This window comes from Azolla caroliniana, unplaced genomic scaffold (genome assembly GCF_043228905.1).
Source record: "Azolla caroliniana isolate FFs.n. ecotype wild unplaced genomic scaffold, voAzoCaro1.0.p SCAF_3, whole genome shotgun sequence".
In the NCBI taxonomy this organism is placed as follows: Eukaryota; Viridiplantae; Streptophyta; class Polypodiopsida; order Salviniales; family Salviniaceae; genus Azolla; species Azolla caroliniana.
In genome coordinates this window covers 26,132,583-26,152,986 of record NW_028230438.1, presented here as the reverse complement: position 1 = coordinate 26,152,986, position 20,404 = coordinate 26,132,583, and the positions used below count along the sequence as shown (strand labels likewise).

The window sequence follows — 20,404 nt, the reverse complement described above, 5'->3', positions numbered from 1 at the left end:
TGTATTATCATTATGTATGTAATGTATACGTGTGTATGCATGCATGTATAATTATGTATGTATAACTTTTGTTTGCTCATCCATCAATTCCTAGAGACATATTGAATCAGGTGCTCCAAACCCCAAATTGCATTGATTGATATAAATTCATTGAATTGTATGTACATATGTGTTGTATAACTTTTTTTTGTTTGGTCATCCATCAATTCCTACATTCATATTGGTTGAATGAATCAAATACATATTACATTAACATACATACTCCAAAACCCCAAAATTCATCCATTGATTGATATCAATCAGTTCACACACTCTCTATCTCATCTATCCACATCATCACGAATTCCTTAAAAACTTAAAGAGGAATAGAAACCAACTTTTTGCTGCCTAAACCGACCTCCTTTCCCACCCAATCCATCCCCTCACGCCACACTCCTATATACATACTCATACGTACATACATACTCATACACAGACATTCATATAACTATATAACTATATATATCTACATATATAATTTAAGTAAGCATTCCGAAGACCTAGCTTTCAAATCGATTATATTCCTCCACCATCATCATCATCATCACCTCCTTCTTTCTCTCCATCTGCATCATTTCTTTTCCTTCTCTCTGTCAACAAACACTTCTATCGTAATTCATTCGTTCATATATCTTGCGTCTCCCATTCCCCTCCCCCCATCTCTGATTTCTCGACCATGGCTTCTTCTTCTCTTCCCTCCTCCATCTATGACATCTCGGTGAAGGTATGAAATCGAACCTGTATAGCCTCTGTTTCCTTCGATGCAAGATTGGGATTCAAACCAATTATGTTATTAAATGCGCTTCAATCCCCTCCATAGTGTAAAGTGTTTTCGTAGTAGACCCGACCCAATATCAGATTTAAATGATTATTTCGAAAATACAAATGTCTAGATTTGAATACAAAAGCAATGATCTAAACTTCCTTCTGTTCTTGTCATTCGGATGGGTTTTTATCAGGAAAATATAGATTGAAATCTGGTGCTCCATTATATGCAAACACAGATTCAAGCATTTCCCTTTTTATAATCAAGCAAACACAGACTTAAAAGGGGTCTATTAATTAATCAGGAGATCAACATAGATTTAAATAGTTCTTTTAGCATTACCAGGAAATTTTAGATTGAAGCGGGGTTTGTTGGAGTCACGTAGATGGGATTGGTTCTCCATAGAAAAAATTAGATTCAAATGTGCTCTTTCAGTGAAACATGCATTGTAACTGTATTTGTCTACAGGAAGATATATTTGGAGGATTTCTTGGGAATCGTCTGCGTAGGTTTTCCCAGAAAATATAGGTTTGCATAGTATTTTCAGAGAGACATAGACTCCCAAATGTATAGGTTTGTGTAAGCTTTTCTGGGGGACATAGATTTAAAATTGGTTTTTTTCCCCCAAAAACTTTGTACTGAATTTCTTCTGCCAAGACTTCAGTTTTTAAGTGGGTTTTCTTGGAATCACGTAGACAATTGTCTGTCAAAGAACCAGAGATCTGAAACAATTTTTCTTAGAAATCCATTGATGTGCATAAAATTTCTTTGGATTGCATTGACTCTGGGATTTTTTCTTTGAGATCCAACGATAAAATTTTAAACTCAAGGTAAATTCATTATGGTAGATTTAATTAAACCTGTGTTTTCTTATTTAGGATTCCAGAGGAAATGATGTGAATCTTGGCATTTACAAAGGGAAAGTCTTGATCATCGTCAACGTGGCATCACAATGGTACATTTCCTGTTATCTCTTAATATATTAAAGTTCTATAAGTAATCAATTGATTTATATGCTTAAAATCAGTGAGCTATTTACACTTAGTTAGCAATGGGCATAAACTGGGGCGTGTGCGTGTGCAGCTCTCCAAATAAATTTATTTATTCATTGAAATACTTAAAAAGAGTCTTAGCATACTAAGTTTTAGCCTTACCATAGAATGCTGGAGGTGGTAAGAGTTTCCTCCATAGTAATGTTTCTATAGTAGTTTTTTGAATGTCAGGTCATGACATATCATGATGATGTGTTACTAACAAAGGATCTGTTTGCAGTGGTCTAACAACATCCAACTACACCGAGCTCACAGAAATCTACACCAAATACAAAGATCAAGGTTGTTTATTGATAGTTTAGATTAAAATCTAAAATTTATCTACATAACACAGTAGTAGTCTCAAGACATTTTCACACTATGATGATTCTCACATTGTGGATTAGAACCACCTAAGTTTATGGGCTTTTGCAGCTAAGTATACATGTCTCAAATTGGTTTGATTATCTATCTTTTTAACACCACGAGTTAATATGATTGGCATTGCCCATCTTGTCAAATGTTGATTCTTATCTAGTGTCATAGTTGCATCCTGTTCGCCACGAATTTTTACGATTGGCAATGGCCCTTTGGTCAACATTTATTATTATCTTGTGTCATACTTTCTTTCGCATATCGTCATCCCGAGCCTAAATTAGCATATAATTCCATTTAGACTTATAATATTGGCAATGGGAAGGTTTCTAAAAGCATTCCACAGTTTATTCACGATTATTTCTTATTGGGAATCAACCCTTATTGTGTTCATGAATTTACGATTTATATAGGATTGGAGATCCTTGCCTTCCCGTGCAATCAATTCGGTGGGCAGGAGCCGGGATCGAATGAGGATATTCAGAATTTCGTGTGTACAAGGTTCAAGGCCGAGTATCCGATCTTTGACAAGGTAGTTTCTTCATACAAATATAAGTTATTTAGTCGATATATTTGGCAGATTCAAGCAGCATGGAATGTTAACCAAAATATCCCTAATGTTTTATCTCCACCCCTTGTATTTTCAAAATTCATCCATTTATGAGCATAAATGCCAGGAAGAATGATTTATCTGTTGTGACATATATAGATTGATGTGAATGGAAGCAATGCATCACCGCTCTATAAGTTTTTGAAAAATGCAAAGGGAGGTCTTTTTGTTGATGCTATCAAGTGGAACTTCACCAAATTTTTGGTGAATAAAAATGGGGAGGTTGTGGAACGATATGGACCAACAACACCTCCATCTAAAATCGAGGTAAATTTAAGATGTTTGTTCACATTTTCAAATTTGAATTATTCTTCATTCACAAACATCCATATTGAACTCTTCCACGGCGATGGTTATGTTTGTATTTACTTTTGTTTTCGGTTAATATAATGGGATGAATATCCTTTGTCAAAAGGTAAAAGCAAAATATCTTATGAATCACTCAAATCATATGGGGATTATATATTAAGATTTTCTGAAATATGATCTGCCACACATCAAGTGTTGGGGGGGAAAAAACATAACATAGATAGTACATAGGAGATTTCTGACATTTTGTTTTCTCAAATGCAGAAGGATTTAAAGAAGTATTTGTGATATAACATACCGGTGTGAAGTTATTACTGTGAGCCAGACATGAGGAACCAATGCTGTTACGAATGATTTTGCCAAGACCACACAATGTCACCGATGAGGATATATTTGTAATTATAGCTTAAAATAATTCCTCTGCTTATAGACCAACAAGACAAACCATGTTATTGGCTTCCTTTCTTTGGTTTACTTCATTAACACCATGTTTTGCCATTCATATTTAGTAATTATCGTTTTGATATTATGTGGATCTGGGTTCATATTTAACAGGGGAATGTAGCCTCGCGATTAAAACAATTTGTTCAATTTGTGAGCTCAAGAAGTAATAATTGATCGAATGTGATTGAATTAATGATGTATATTTAGTGCATATTGAGAAGTGGCACTGTGCTAAACTTAATACTCTTTAGTAACTATAATGGTCAAAGTGTAATGACAATGATTTCCTAATGACCAAGCAATGGCCATGTACGTCACTATGACACCATTCGTGGTAAATTTGATCCTCATGGTGGGTCTTAATCATTCACCAAACCAAGCACACACATTTCTTAGCTTAATAGTAGCTTATGCAACATATTCCAATGTGTTTCAACAACTATCAATTAAGTATGATTTATCTTTAGCATGCCACCCACTATTCATCTTAACTTTAGGGAAGATGATTTCCCAACTATCAAATAAAGCATAGATAGAGAACGATCTTCACGTCACTTGAGGTAATATGCTTCATATTATTTGTCAATCTCACTCATGATGATCTTCCTATGATATCTGTCACTAGATTTTTCTTACATATTTGATGAGACATCCTAACATACAATTAGTTTTTAGTGCATGTTGACACATGGATAGGTACTTGAGCTCTTTATGTTTTTTGTGGTCAATAACTTTAATGTAAGAAGATGTCCAATGATTCGGGTTCTAGAATAGACTTTCCCATAATTTATTTTGTTTTTACTTACCAAATGCATTTGTCTATGTTTTGTTCAAAATCAACCCCCTTAGCATATCTTCCAATCGCTTCTTACCATTTGCTAACAAACATTCAATTTCTATGGTTATGAGAATATCAACATGCCACAACTAATAATCATTTTTACATGCTAAATCTTCCATGCTGCAACTAATAATCATTTTTCTCAAAAGTAACTAAACACTTTTGTTTATATTATCTAAGACAAGCATGAGTCGACTTTACTTCCAATGACAACCTATACATTATTTTTAGTGTGAGTAACTTTACGACCATCATTTGGAAATAACATATCAAATTGTTTCTCGACAAGTTGAGCAACCAATAATAAATTTTGGGTTACTCCAAGCACAATATGCACAATTTTAACATCGCCACTACTCTTATCAATATAACACATGCCATTTCCCAAAATTATTTGGTTAGGCACAATCATTTTAGTTGTTTGATTAAACAAAACACTATTTCTAGACACGTGGTTTGAAGAGACGAAACCAATGCCCGATGTACCATATATCATTCAAATGTGGTCGAATTTGTTGCATTCTCATCATCACTATATGTGTACTCATATAATCATAGCTACTTGATGGCATTTTATCTTTTGATGCAAACTTATTTGTGCAAATTTTCCTTTCTTAATATTACTTTCATGATACCAATAGCCTCATGCATGGTGACCTATTTCATCACAATATGTGCACATGAGAGGACTTTGATTACCTTGTTTGTTGTGTTGTTTATTCCATTGTTGTCTACCTCTACCTCTTCCTTGATTGCATGTCGATCTTCCACCTCCACCTCCACTAGATGTAACATCTCAATCAATTTGTGGTTGCTAATATGAGTTCCAATTGAAATTCAAACTTATTTGATTCGGTCTACTATCACCTCCACCTCATTGAGATACACCTTGTCATGAATAGAATTCCTAGCTCTCAATAATATTATATCAATAAACATTTGTGCAAGCACAACCCACATATGTTGTTTTGGTGCACCTTTTAATATGTGGAATCATATATGTATTTCCCGTATTTGAAATAGTTACAATAACATCATAAAATTTGTACAGTCACAACATCATCCCTTCATTCCATGCAACCTACTTAAAACCTCGCTTCGCAACATCTTCTTGACTTTATTTGAAACTCGTGAATTATGACTAACCTTTTCCTACATTGATGCACTAGGAGTGTACGCCCATTGTGTTAAGTAAAAGCAATATACTTTGACTTGTCTAGCTTCTCCAATTATGCTACTGTTAGTGCAAAATAACCGGGATGAAGGGATCTATAATAACCCTTGAAGAAATGCCTTTACGCAAATATCTAACTACTAAAATGTAAAGAGGTACAAAAGTTCGAGCGTAACTTTTCTATCTCTTCCTTCCTCATTTTTCCATCTTGAACTTGATCGTTGGTTTTTACTCCTTTTTTGGGGTAAAAGCACACAATTATATTAATTGCATGTGAAATCCACAGTTGCGACACTTCACAGTCTCCTCTACTTACCTATCCTATGTAGGGAGAGGGACGTCTTGTAATGTCAATAGAAAACATGAATATGCATTTGAGGAAATGATCTCCACGTGCTCTAACGTCCATAAATTCTACATAAGAACACCTTTCAACTTCTTCATATAGGCTTTCACCCCGTGTTCACTTTTAAACATGAATGCATTACACATATTCCAATTGTGTTGTAGTCCCCAATAACGTAAAAATTGGAACAATATCTCCATCTCATCATTTGAACCATTTTGAACATACTGAGAAAAAACACATTGCTAAGATCTCAAATAACAATGGGGTAAAACTTGCCAAATGTCTCATAAATGCTTCCAGACGGTACACACTATAGGACATTTAATGAATCTATGTGTATTGTCCTCCAATGGAATGGTGCAAAATAAACAAGTGCTCAACCCTAATCTTCATCTCTTTAAGGTAGAACCTAATGGGAACCCACTAATCATAATTTTTCATATGAATACCTTTGCACGAAATGGCGGATGGGAATGCCAACCACGTTGTAATATTTCCCCCCATCTTGCATTTGACTTACATACAATCCATACCTTTTATGCTTATGGTGATAGCTAAGATAATGATGTCATTGCATGATGATTCATCATATGTGTAGTGACTTGTAAAAAGTGTGTACCATCCTTTAACCGCCAATCCACCCAATGTGCAACTTTTGTTTTCAATGGCAATGATCCATGCAACAATGGTATATCTTGTAATTTCTTGCAAATAAATCCATAATTTGAGGGAATACATAACCATCATTTGGCATCTTCAAATTCCGGTAACCTTTGAGATTGATTATCAACCACATTAGATTCTCCCAAATGTACAACCTCTGTTGGTTTTTCCTCCCTCCCTCCCTCTCCTTTTTTTCTTTTTCTTCATAAATCTATGTTTGTTATTAAAACATGATGACAATACAACACTTGCTATCTCCACCACTTCATTAGTAACAATATGATAATGTAAACCCTCCCATGTGTTGTAATACTAAATGAATTAAATCTACCTCATATTGGGGAAACATCCCCATACAAGCCAAATAAACTTCCCTTTCTACCTACGGAGTTGTTGTGGTATCTCACACACACATGCACATGAATGAGATATAACATGCTCTTAAGCCATTTCTATGGTACCTAAGAATGATGGTTAAGTTGTTTCACTTACATGTTTTTAAGGTTTACAAGGTATGAGAGTGTATGTGAGAGAATGATTCACAAGGTAAGTTACTTCACTCTGTCAATATGCTTGAGAGTGGTTGACCCTCTTTTGCACGTGTCACCAATTATAGATATTTGTCCATCCTAGCTCCATAACAATGAGCCAACTGCGTATTCCCGTTGTATGTTGAGCATGTAGGATTGATAGATCATTTACATGATAATCTTAGAGATGAGACACACATGTTAAGATGTGCATGGTTATTAGGTCTTAGTGCAGGTCATCAATTGACAGTGAAATCGTCTTTCTCTCTTTCGTTCGTTCGTTTGTTCATTCATTCATTCTCCCGAGTTTTCTATGGAGAGAGAGAGGAGTGGAGGGAGCAATATGTATTTTGGTGGGGGGTTTGAAAAGAGGAGAGGGGTGTAATGGGAATAATGGGAAAATCGAGAGGGCTATATGTATAGAGAAGAAGAAGAAGAAGAAGAAGAAGAAGAAGAAGAATGATGATAATAATAAGAAAAAGAAAAAGAACGACAGGGGCATTCAGGGAATTACAGAAACAGCACCTACAGACACAGGAGAGAACTCGGAGCTACATAGATACATAGATACATACATACACAGGAGAATCAGAGAGAGAGAGAGAGAGAGAGAGAGAGAATGGAGGCTACTACTGTATCTCCTTCGGCCGAGGCCGAGGCAGCGGCAGCGAAGACGGCTTTCTCCACACTGCAACCCTTCTGTTCCCGACTCCTAGAGCTCCCACTCCACACCAGAGATCATTCAGACCTCACCCACATCCCCTCTCCTTCTCCTTCTCCTTCGTCTTCGATGCTCTGGTCTCTCCGCGAAGCCATAACAATTGTTCCTCCTGCGGGCCTGCGTCTTTGCTTAGAGTAACAAATCCTCCGTTCCTCATTGACACTTATAGATGTATCCGTTTATGTATGTGCACATGTATGCACGTGTGTATGTATGTGCACGTGAATGAGCATACATATATGTACAATATACATGTGTTTGTATACATGCATGTATTTATATGTACCACCTATCTATTTCCACATGCACACAACGTATGCACAATTCATTGCATACACATGTTAATACATGGATATATACATACAAACATATGCACGTTGCTTTTGTGTGTTTATGTATATGAATATGAATACTTGATAACATGGCCATGCATTCTGCAGATATGTTCTTTTCCCATTGCAGCTTCTTCTCGATGCTTCAGTGTTGTGTCGAGTGAAACGTCGGTCTGAGACTGCGAATGCGGAGCAATTTTTTTTTGTGGGTGATAAGATTGCGGAGGGGGTCCTCTTGTGTTTAGAAGAGCTGTTACTGAGATGTGCCATAACTTCTAAAACACAGGTGCTTTCTCATTCTCATTTAGTTAAACTGAAAGGTTTGCATAAAATTGTATAATTTTGATGATTTTTGGAAAAAAATTAACTCTACTAAAAGGTTTGCACAAATTAAACAACAACCTCTCTGTTTTACGAAGTTTTTTCTCCTGAGAAATATCTCCGAGGCCAATTTACCTTCAATTTCAAAATTTTAAAGGGTTTTTTAATAATTAAAGTGCAAGATTACCCTAAAATCAAGTTTTTTTAAATACCGCATGGTGAGTAAAATAGAAAAACACCAAAAAGAAACCCTGTTCCCGTGGATGAGAAACTTTTAATCACCAGGAATGTTTCTTTCGTGCACTTTGCTATATTCACTAGGAAATACGACTACCTATTTGACAGTTTTTAAGGGAATGGGTGTATACATAATTTAGATAAGATATTCTATACAATGTAATAGGAAAAAGTGTACACAGTCAACAATTCTTCAAGAGCTCATATAAGTCATGAGGAGATTACCTGTACTCATTATTGATCATGGTGGCTGTCTTTTTTCCACCTTTTCTAGTGAGCCTGTTTTGGAAATATGATAAGGAAGCCACTAGGCCATGGAACTTTTGGCAAATTCGTTCATTTAGATTTTGTGCTAATTCTTGACCTAACCAAATGTGGCGGTGATAGTTTGTAGGGTGATAGTTTCATAGGTCTGTACCTAATTTGTCTTCCTTATAGATTTTCATATGTTTATCAAGTTATTTCAATTCTCATAGCAGGAGAATTATGTCAATTTTCAAGTTATTCCTGTTGATGCCCATGGTATTCGATAACATTCCTGTAGTCTATTCTTGAGATGATGGCTCCATTGAGTTTTGGTTGGTCGTTCAAACTCAAAGCAAGTGACGTGGCTATGCTGGATGGAACTGTTCTGTAAGGAAATTGAAGAGAAAACTTACAGAAAGTCATCAAGAAGATCGAGTGACAAGGCAATCATGGGGGTAAATGACATGCAAAGTTGCGGTCACAAAGTGAATTGGTTGTAGGTGTTATCGTTGGTTGGATTGTTTAGAGAAAGAGAAGGAAGCTAAAGAAGAGAATCGGTCCTTTATTGTAGAAATATGGATGGGAAAATAATCGTTTAGATTCTTTCTGGATTGAACTGTGGTAATTATGCTGAGAGCATAGAGACTCATGGAGAATGGAGTATGCACTCTCAAAATTGGTGAAATCTATTACAGACATTATTAAAATTTTGAGAATGCAAGATAGTTATAGTTTTAGAATGATCATGGAATGGATCCTCACGACAAAGGACAGTAAAGTCTTCTAGTAGTCTCAGAATGATCCACATAAAAAAATATCAATAACCTACACATTGCAATTCTGTTATTGTGACTTAAAAGTTTGTTATGCCCTTAATTATTTTACATGAATCATTCAAAGAGGATGCCCTTAATGATTAGGATATCAATGCATGTTTTCTTTTAAACACTTTTTCTATTGGGCTGTATATTTATACCAAAAGGATTGATCTTTAGTTTTCTGTCAACAAAAATAATAATATAATTTCTTTTACGACAGGCCTAAATTATCTTCACTTAATTTGAAGATTTCATCATACACTTGTAGTGCATCTGTCATCATATAAATCCAGTTTCTATTTGGTTGTTGACTTAATAACTGGAATAATCCCTTTTCAAACATGTTATAATACGCAATACAACATAAGCAAACTGTCATCTTTTCAATGAGAATTTATTATTCGGCTAGTGCTTTTTATGAGAAATCACACATGTAAATAATTTATCCTAAATCACTGTGCAAATCTCATTAATCCTAGGTTGAATACTCAAAAAAATGTACAATGTTAAGTCTGCGTATTACTGTAGATTTTGTGGGGTTTAATAATTAAGTACAAGTTTACTGGACCAAGGTAAAAGCTCAGCTTGAAGACATAGGCATAGTAGCTCTAATGTGCAAGAAAAACAGCTAAATAATGGTATCACTGGTGAAAACTCTATCACATTATGTTGTTAATGTATAGAACAATCACATGGGTTTTTGAGTATTGAACCTAGGTAATCACAGTTCAAAGCTCATTGTTAAGCTAGGTTTTCTAGTGACATTGTTCTGGTTTATCAAACCCACTCAAGGATGATTGTTCTGTACAATAATATCTTCAGTCTGTCCATCTCCCAAGTATAGGTGAAGGTCTTGCTTGGCCCCATAGATCCAGTTTAATGTCCCATGAGCATTTATGTACTTTTTCAATAATCTCTATAAAGAAATGAACAATCCTAATCCCAACCTTATTCTCAACAATAATAATTAGTTTTACTCAATCATGTTCCGAACTTACTTTCTTACAAAGGGAGACAACAGAAAAAAGAAAGAAAGTAAGTAAGAAAGAAATACTAAGGTCTGTCAAGAGGCCAAAATGGCCTGTAAGACTGAAGCAGAGGATACATCTTAAAATGTTCTCATATGATTTATATGAGAAAGCCAGTGCGCACACCAGATCATCTCAAATTGTTATCACCTTTTTATTGGCATGCTTACAGTGTTTGTACTGAATGATTTCAATATAACTAATGATATAGAGTCCTACATCAGATGAATGTGCTGTTGAGGAAATTCACTGCAACGGCATCATTGTCAACAGACGAAGCCTCTGAAGAAATCCGCCATGGAGCTGTAAAGTGCCTTAAGGCATTGATCGGAGGATTAACAAAATGTGGCAGGGCTTCTTGTAATTGCCATTCAAATGTTTTGCCTGCCCATATCATTCTTGGAGATGGTGGTCTTAAAGTAGATCTAATATCTACAACAGAGAACACATTGAAACAGAGAAAAGAAGAAACTGTGGATGGACATGATGAATGTCTGATTGAGTTTCTCCAGTCAGAAACCATGTCTATTGCTGTTGGCCATTTGTTATCTCTTTTACTTCAAGTATGTAGTTATTTCCTTGCACCCGTAACTTATATGTTGCTAGTTTATGGCTAATTTTACTTCAAGTATGTAGTTATTTCCTTGCACTTGTAATGACAACATAGTAATTATCACAGCATGTTGTATTCACTTTCTTGTTTCAGATCTCAGAGACAGAGGCCTTGAGAGGAGGGATCGGCAGTGCTAAATTGCGGGTTGATGCTCTTGCAACAGTTCGTGTCTTGCTTGTAAAGGTGATGACTGTAAATTGGAACGTTAAAAGTAAAAATAATGGGCTCTCTAGTTTATGCCTGGCAACATTGTGAAATCCTGTTGAGAACATTGAATATGAATCATATACTTTGAATTGGACAGTTATTACATTTGTGAATGAATTGAAGCTGTTAAACCAAGTGGATTTAAAAGTTTCAATGAATTTTTAAGGGAGAATAATGTGGGTTCATAACAAAGTAGACTGTTTTATTTTATATCCTACGAAATACCATTTGAAGTGTTGAAACCCTAATAGATGTTAGCAAGAATATCCTCAATGAAAAGAAGGTAAAATGTGCTTATTTGAATTATTTTATGTGATTTTATGTTACAAAAAATGGTCTTCTTAGTGCTAATATGTGGTTAATATTTCTCAGGTTGGCACTGCAGATGCATTGGCTTTCTTCTTACCTGGCATTGCAAGTCGTCTTGTGAAGTCTGTGCAGAGCTCAAAGAAGATGAATAATGGCATGTCAGAACTCTCATACCCAAGTGGCGCAGCAGGGAGTTCCTTGGCAGTTGCACAAGCTTTAAGAGCTTTGACTGAACTCATTGTTCTAGTACTGGCTGATGAGAGGAATATAAATGCCTTACATAAAAATAAAAACTCTAACCATTCTGTCATAAGACCTCCTATTAGGTATGAGGCTGGTGAGACAGCATTTTCAATGCTGCATACAATAAGAATAAGAAATGAGACGCAAAACATTAACAAACAGACTATGCATTCTGAGATAAGTGAACTTGATTTTCAAGGAATAACATCAGAATGTAGAAAAAAGGACCCCACGCCAACAGATAATGATGAAGATTCTGGAAAGCTGCGTGTGGAAAGACATGAAGCATGGTTGGAATACACCATTAAAAGGATTCACACTCTATTATCACTTTGCTACCCTGCAGTAAGTGTATTTTTTATCGAGGAATTTCTTTTTTTAGTGCACGCAATAACTCTCTTTTTGTAATGGCAGTTATGTAGACATCCTTCTTCAGTAGTTAGGCTTGCAATTACTGAAGGAGTTGCAATGCTTATAATAACTTGTCAGCTCACCTTGGAGTCCTTCATGCCAACTCTTCTGGCATGTATATTCTGTCTTTAGAAATTGGGCTGTGATGTGATTCACCTGAAATATAAAGAGATACACTAACATTTACTGTACAATGTGTAGGAATGCTTGCTGGCAATGGCATGTGATGAACGGCTGCACGTTGCCTCTGCAGCAGATGCTTATATTTATTTTTTAACCAAAGAGAAATCTGGTGTTTGTGAAGGCGTCAAAGGTGACATCAAAAAGGTTATCTACAGGTATACATCTGTTTTGTTGTAAAAGTATTGAAATGTATGAGAGTGGTTTCTAATAATGAAGTAGGAATTCATAATATTTATTCGGTTGATTGACTGCATTCTGTATTGCTGTATGGATATTTGCTGGTATAATATTAATAAAATTTCAGGTTGATTGAAAGGCTACCAAAAGCACTGTTTTCAGCAGATGAGAGTGTAATTGTATTCCTTTGTCGGCAGCTTCTTGCAGCTATGCTTTTTGGTGGTCCAGAAGGTGTTGCTGAATGTATTTTTCAGTCTCCAGTATGTATCTTTTACTCTGATCCCTATATAAGTTCTGCTCGAAAAGAACCTTGAAACATTATGTTTTAATTTCCTGATTTTGTATGAAATAAATAAAATTTTAAAAATTTGAACAGGCTACAACCACACAATTTCTAAAGGTTATGTTTCAGTGCTTCAGCTTCAATACAACTTTGGTTGGCTCACTAAAGCAGTTAAACTTTGAAGACATTAAATCTCCAGGATATGTTTCAGGAATTTTGGAGTTGACAACAGATGAAATTGGAAAAGTAAACTATATGGGTTTATCTCATAGATCCTCCTCTTCAGTAGAAAGTGAAATATCCCAAAATAGAGTTGTAAATGAAATACATGAACCTAAGAAGCTTCCACAAATGCCTCCATGGTTCAATCAGACTGTTGGCTGTAAGCTTTACCGTGAGCTTGCAGGAATTCTTCGACTTTTTGGTCTAGCTTCTATGGTTTGTAAGTGGCTTCAAAACATAAATTCTAAAAAACTTAGTCAAGTAAAGCAGTTAATAATACATTCGTCAAGTAAATCAGGTAATAATACATTAGTCAAGTAAAGCAACTAATAATAAGGATAGATTCATGAAAATAAGACAGAAGGTATTCCTAGAGATATAGAGATACCACAACTCGGTGTCCTGCTGTTTATTTAATACTTCATTTGTGGGTATTTCTAGATGTGCAGAAATACCACAATTGAATATTGTGGAAGGCTGTGAGTTCCCCCTGCTTATTTATTACTTGCATTTATTCTTTTATTTATATAGAATTTATTTGGACTATATAGCTATGTACTATTGTTCAGATAAAAATTTGCAAACTAGAGATGTTATCAACGAGTTTAGACACAATAATCTTCCTTTATAATATCAATTTAAGATGTAAATTATCCAGCCTCTTTCTCACTCAAAATATTATCCTGAAAGGTCCTCAATTCTTTATATTTTTGTGATGTTTATTTTCTTCTTGTTTGACTTTGACTATATCTGCCTTTGCTTTTTCAGTATCAGGAGGCACAACATACATTCACATTTTGGTGGAAGAACTATTGGTTCCATTTAGGCTTGCTCAAGATGTGCACGTTGAAAGTTCCAGAGGACTAATTGGATCTGGACAGTGGCAGAGAACAGCTGCTACTATGACGGCTGTACTCAATGAAGTCTTCTATGGTGCATCAGGACTTTGGATTGATTCTTTATCATCAATTCCCGGATTTCATTACTCTAAGCATACGGATGCAATTGACTTACAACCATGGAAGGTGTGGGAGAATTTGGTGTGCAATTTGCCATCCAAATATTTAATAGAGTGTGTTGGAGACATTCTACATGAGTTCATGTCAGATGCGATCTGGAAGCTTCCATTCCCTACCGATTTGGATATATCTGATGCAAATGAGAGTATGTTGCAGTCACACAAGCATACATTGAGAGATACTGCATTATTGCATCAAGTATGTTTTACTCTGGAGTGCTGTTTGTTAATTAATGCATATGCGTAAGACAATGTATGACGTAATGAGTTCCTGCCCATTCTCGTATTCAGGTTCTCATAGAAGGCATAGGTGTTTTGGCATTGTCAATTGGACGTCACTTTGAAGAAGAGGGTTTTCTAAGGTCTGTATTGTATCTTCTGTTGGAGCAACTTGGATGCCCTGATTATTCCCTTAGCAGTGCAGCGGATATTTCCTTGCATGCAATTTCTTCTGCATGTGGCTATCCTTCGGTAGGTTTTTCCATCATAGTTTTAGACTCCACTTTGGAATGCTTTTTCCTATTTTAATTCTAGACTATTTTCAGAACGTTTTTTTTACTTTATGTTTGTATTCACGATTTCATATAGGTGAAAGATTTGATTATCGGTAGCACCGACTACATCATTGATTCCCTATGCAGGCAGTTATGGCATATGGATCTCCATCCAAATGCACCGAACATGCTTGTTGCAGTACTCCGCTATGTGGGAGCTGGACGAGAGCTCGTGTCTTTGCTGAAAGAGCCAGTAATGCACACGGATAAAAATTTCCTTGAATTTGAAACAGCTTATGGATCTGAACTGTTCCATTTGTTTGAAATGCTCTTTTGCAGATGCGCAATATCTCATTAGAACTTGAAATTCCGTCCCGACAGCGTTGTCCTGGGAATGTATTACCAATGCTGAGAGTAAGAACTTTCCTTGATATTAGATCTATCTCTTTGTCATTATCTTGAGCCTTTTGTATTGATTTTCAGATCTCTTTCCTCTGAGTATATTTCATGATAATGACAGTAATATAATCAAGCTTCTACACATCTCTCCCTTGTATTTTCTATGGTTCTTTGTTCATGTTCATGGATTACGTGTATAAGAGATTCATTCATGTATGAAATGATGATTGAAAGTTTGGTCTCATGGGTCATTTTAGTGTTCTGCAGACTTAATGCCAGAATTCATCTATTGATCTTTCTGTCTTGTTAGCTCTCAAGCCCACACAAATCAATTCTTCTTTTATGTATTTTGCTGAAGCAGGCATTGAAAGAGATTGTTAAAGCTGCTAGGAGTGAAGGTTCATACATGTTGGAAGAGGCTCTTTCAAAGAACTCTGTTACACAAAAACTTTCTTACAAGACATTGTGTAAGCATTTATCAAATATTTTGGCATAAATATTGATCTATATTTTTTTACAGTCTGTAGTACTTCAGCTAGTGCACAATGCCAATCAATATACCACATACTTCAACCTATAAAGAAATCCTGTTGTTAAATCTTAGACCGAGAAATCTGTATTTGCTCTTTTATGATACACATCCAAAGTCATTGATACTTACTATTTCTAGGTGACACTAATAAGTTTTGAGTGAACTTGATGTTCTATTAAGTATCTCGGTGACCCGCATGTGAAAATCATCTATCACACTCTGGAAGAAAGAGAGGTGAAACAAAGTAGACCATCCACTTTTTCATAGGCCATAAATATAGTGATGCTCACACTAAGCATGAGACACTTAGTCATCACATGTCTAAACCAACCTAACTATCTTGGACCCATCAGTTTGTTCCGAAGTGCTAAAGCTCAATTAAGCTCTCCGTTCAGGACTACCTAGATACGCATGACAAATGGATCATGAGAATCCACCTTTAAGAAATTGTTAGTCATCCTCATTGAAAAAATCAGGAAAGGCTTTCCTCGTCATACTTAGATTCCTATTCAGAGTCAGACCGTGTCTAGCCCCTCCAAGACTTCTAGTTTCAAGGATTTTCTGAAGGACTCTGCCTCTGACATGAACATTCTGTTGATTCCTTAACAAGTTTATCCTCTGAATGAAGACATTTCCGGAATCTACTTACACAGACCACAGGATGCATCTCTCTGACACCTGACAGGTAGTTCAAATTTATATGCCACTTTGCCAACCTTGTTTATAATGGTTTAGGACCAGAAAAACGACGTGACAATTTTGATTGCTTCTTTACTTTTGGCTAATTGCAAGAAGACTTGGTCTCCTACTTCAGAATACTGTAGCAATGATATCTTGCTCACAAAGGTACATCCTTTACTAAATTAGCAACAAAATCTCCCAATACAGGATGATAAACATCATTCATAAACATGGTAGCAGATAAAATATGTAATCCAGACAGAATCGCCAAAAAGCCAGTGACCAAAACACATTCAGAAAGCTGCCTTAAGGATATCTTTTTTCAGAATACATATTTGGCAATGATTCACTTCTCACATGGTCAGCGTACAAGGTAATTCTCAAGAAGTATGATGACTTGTTAGACTGGCCTGATAATTTAAGTATCATACTCGAATCTCCACCAAGAAAGGTGAAAACATATGTGCGTGCATGATTTTCACGTAGAGATTTCTACTACAGAATAGGAGGCCCCCTTCTGAGGAGTCACATACAAGGGGATATGTTTATTTGCTTCCATAGGTCAAAACTGGCTGGCATACGAGCATAATTTGTTTATTTTATTTTATTACTGGTGGTGCCCGGATTTTAAATCAAAACAGTTGCATTTCCTAAGCAAGCAAGTAAATCATCAATTCAAGGATTGAGGTGGTGATACTGAACAGTGCTTTTATTTAAAGCATAAAGTCAAATACATGCAGCTTGAAAACTCATCCATTAGTCTCTTATTTATTGTTTTGCCTCCAGTTAACAATTCTATCTTGTGTAATTAAATTATCAAATTCTTGCCCAATCGTTGATTCTAACTGATCCATGCCTGAGATCACAATAATCATTGGTTCGTCGTCCATTTTCTCGATAATTCTATTTAAAGATAAGTAAGCTAACTTATATCCAATTTTCAGCAGGTTAGTCACATTAGTTAATGATAGTAGACCTTGGTTTGAATGAGATTTTTATTTCCCTTGTCCTCAAAATGATAAGTATGAGCTTTAAAATTAACAATGGCATTTCATGGCATGCTACTGCTTGCAAACTATGCAATTAAAGCTGAAATGCAAGTGGAAGTGATGGAGTGGACTCACACTTTTCCAGATCTAAGGCCATTCATAATAGCTTTCTCCCTCTGTTCCTTTGGGATTCCCGTGGTTGTTGGATTCTCCAGATTCAGAGTCTCTTTCCTCTAGCCCAGCAAGGGTTTTGAAGCAGTACACGTTGTGGAAGAGGTGGTAGATTTTGGCCTCTTAAAGTTCTTAAAATTTCTTTCTTTCTTTCTTTCGTACCCTAAAACATTTCTTTGAACACTTACTCGATGACTTGTCAAGATTATTAATATTACATCTCAACCATCTTCATAAGGAAGCCCAATTCAAATGGCATGTTTCAATGAATGGCATTGCGCATGCTGACATCTTGAACCAAAACTCGTTTACAGACAACTGAAATAACATACAGCTACACTAAACGGAAATGATGATAGCATGCAAGAGCATGGGAGCAGAAACATGCTGCGCAAAATTTTGTAGTTTACTATGCATGTCATTATGCTTAGTTGTCACATTGTGTCCCTCTAGCCTATGTTTAAACATTCCATTGGTTCCAGGTTGCTAGATCCACATTATTTATTCTATTGATTCTAAGGTTCTAGAGTACTACCAAGAAAGCCACACAAATCAAATGGATCATGGCACCATCACTACAGAACTGATCAGATACATGAAAATCATCTCGTGAAACAAGTATGAACTTGTGCAGTGATGTGAATTGCATAGACTTTTCATGATGAAAAGCTTGGCATTTATGCTGTGAATAAATCATATTCAGTTTTTGGGAGAAGTAGGATATAAATTTAGAATGCAGTATGAAACAAATAAAGAATTCATAAATGCAAGAATGGAAGATGCTTCGTGTAAAGAGATAACTGAGGTGTGTCAATGTCTAGAAATATCATTGGACAATATTTAGTATGTTATGAACCAAGAAAACATATGGTCTTTGAAAATTCAAGAAAAATGATTGACCAAATACCCTTTCAACTGCTACTTGAGTCTAGATACTCAATATAGATTGTGCACATCTATCAAACCGAGTTAAAGTAATTCTAGATTGCAATTATGTTGCAATCATAATTGTGTTGAACAATAGAGACCTTAAATGCTCTTTATCTACTTTTGATGTTATCCTTATTTATAAATGTTTTATAACACAGGTGACAAAGAGTATATTAAAGAAAGGCACGATTCTGTTCCTTTAGGTAACGGTGATGAAATTATCTCTGCACTGAAGGAGAATGAAAGACGATGTGAATCTATCCAAGACACTCTAATATTGTGCATTAACTCCAGCTCCCCCTTGATGGCCTCAAAGGATGAACATAAATGCCTTCTGGCTCTTGAAATTATTGAGGTAAGCAATCATCTTTCTTCCATAAAATGGAATGTTCAAGTCTTCTAAATGTATTTGAATTTTGTAGATTGGAATTGCTGCATTGGCTTGTATGGAAACAGTCACAAAGCAGGCAAAAGAGGAAAGAGAGAGTATCAGAGAAAAAATTTGCAACAATGATGTCTCCCATTTGGATGGACCTAATAATCCAAAGCTCCTTCCAACAATGAACAATGTTTGGCCCCATCTTGTTTCATGCCTAAAGCACACTTTCCCTTCTGTAAGTTCTGAATGTGTTCTTTCAATGCTGTTTGATCAGCCATTCTGTGTTTGCTGCGTCCTAATGGTTGAACTGTATAGGTTCTGGTTCAATCATTGAAAGTGATTGCAAGTGTAGTTTGTAGCTGTGGGGGAGAGTTTTTTACTAGGCGATTTCAGAAGGATGCAACACCAATGATATTATCTCTTCTATTTGATGAGACGGAAATTGAACCCAAATCAAGAGGTCAGCATAGAAAGTTATTGCCATACCAAGGAAACAGCCCCAATCTTCATAGAGAATTTGCTTTGGCATCTAGGTTAAAAGTACACAAGGCTATATTCTCTTGCCTTTGTGAAATAGCTAGTAATAAAAGTTCTGCGTCAGCATTGGCATCTTCGCTAGAACAGCTTGCTTCAGTTACTGTAGGGTTTGCTTGTGGAGTGCCATTATTGCAAGAATCTGCAACTCAAACACTACTTGCTCTAAGCAATGTCGATGCTGACCTTATATGGATACTTGTTGCTGATATCGCTTTTGCAAGTGGAGGATCCATGGAGGTTGCATCTCCAGGAAAGTTCTTCCCTGATGTTTCTCAAATTCTTCCCGTCTTATCATCCAGTGAGGATGCACTATGGAAACAACTCTGTAACAAGAATGTGACATTAAATACCAATAACTCTCAAGCATGGATATTATTAAGTAAGTTTCAGACCTTTGAATAATATGCTTTAAGTTTCCTTCTCAGCATTCTCGTGATATATCTGCTGTGGGAGAGAGGTCACTGTGAGAAAAAGATAAGGAAAGAAATAAAATGATAATAATAAAAAGAATCGGGAGGCACAAGGTACCTGCACACAGATACCGTGCCCTTCAAGGGGCAATGGGTAATCAGGAGGCAAGGCATTTAGTGATTACAGAAACGAGTACACCATTCTATGATCCTCCCCTAGATAAAAGATATGATTGTTTACTTTCAAGGATTGCTTTTCAGAAGCTGTATATTAAGAATGCACATTGGAGATGTACCAATATCAAAATTTTCGGTGTTTTGTAGCATCATTCTGGTTCAATGATATATTGTCATCGTAAATATGAAGTTTGGATTTCAATGT

The 20,404-nt window shown here is 35.9% G+C and overlaps 2 protein-coding genes across 4 annotated transcripts; both read left to right on the top strand.

Annotated features, from left to right (window-relative positions):
* The first annotated feature begins 628 nt into the window (after positions 1-628).
* On the top strand, positions 629-3,656 carry LOC147866912 (putative phospholipid hydroperoxide glutathione peroxidase). Its single transcript, XM_087317453.1, has 6 exons — positions 629-763; positions 1,684-1,760; positions 2,078-2,139; positions 2,625-2,743; positions 2,921-3,088; positions 3,395-3,656. Exons 1-6 carry the CDS (start codon positions 716-718, stop codon positions 3,416-3,418), a joined length of 498 nt encoding a protein of 165 aa, XP_087173579.1. The 5' UTR covers positions 629-715; the 3' UTR covers positions 3,419-3,656.
* Positions 3,657-7,728: 4,072 nt separating this feature from the next.
* Positions 7,729-20,036, top strand: LOC147866911 (ARM repeat superfamily protein). 3 transcript variants are annotated; one of them, XM_087317451.1, is made up of 17 exons: positions 7,729-7,986; positions 8,293-8,470; positions 11,059-11,397; positions 11,541-11,630; positions 12,027-12,551; positions 12,621-12,728; positions 12,819-12,955; positions 13,105-13,237; positions 13,354-13,702; positions 14,251-14,699; positions 14,792-14,971; positions 15,089-15,247; positions 15,334-15,408; positions 15,755-15,860; positions 18,900-19,051; positions 19,119-19,310; positions 19,391-20,036. In XM_087317451.1, exons 1-17 carry the CDS (start codon positions 7,751-7,753, stop codon positions 20,012-20,014), a joined length of 4,032 nt encoding a protein of 1,343 aa, XP_087173577.1. In that variant the 5' UTR covers positions 7,729-7,750; the 3' UTR covers positions 20,015-20,036. The 3 variants fall into 3 exon arrangements, with proteins under 3 accessions (XP_087173577.1, XP_087173576.1, XP_087173578.1); XM_087317450.1 differs by having other exon boundaries at positions 18,855-19,051; XM_087317452.1 differs by lacking the exon at positions 7,729-7,986 and having other exon boundaries at positions 8,335-8,470; positions 11,046-11,397; positions 18,855-19,051.
* The last annotated feature ends 368 nt before the right edge of the window (positions 20,037-20,404 follow it).

Bases quoted from the DNA above. Each gene is read 5' to 3' on its own strand.
- LOC147866911 (XM_087317450.1), top strand. From the start codon at position 7,751: ATGGAGGCTACTACTGTATCTCCTTCGGCCGAGGCCGAGGCAGCGGCA. The intron at 7,987-8,292 runs GTAACAAATCCT...TGCATTCTGCAG, and splicing joins GGCCTGCGTCTTTGCTTAGA to ATATGTTCTTTTCCCATTGC. The intron at 12,552-12,620 runs GTAAGTGTATTT...TTGTAATGGCAG, and splicing joins TATCACTTTGCTACCCTGCA to TTATGTAGACATCCTTCTTC.
- LOC147866912 (XM_087317453.1), top strand. From the start codon at position 716: ATGGCTTCTTCTTCTCTTCCCTCCTCCATCTATGACATCTCGGTGAAG. The intron at 764-1,683 runs GTATGAAATCGA...TTTCTTATTTAG, and splicing joins TCTATGACATCTCGGTGAAG to GATTCCAGAGGAAATGATGT. The intron at 3,089-3,394 runs GTAAATTTAAGA...TCTCAAATGCAG, and splicing joins CACCTCCATCTAAAATCGAG to AAGGATTTAAAGAAGTATTT.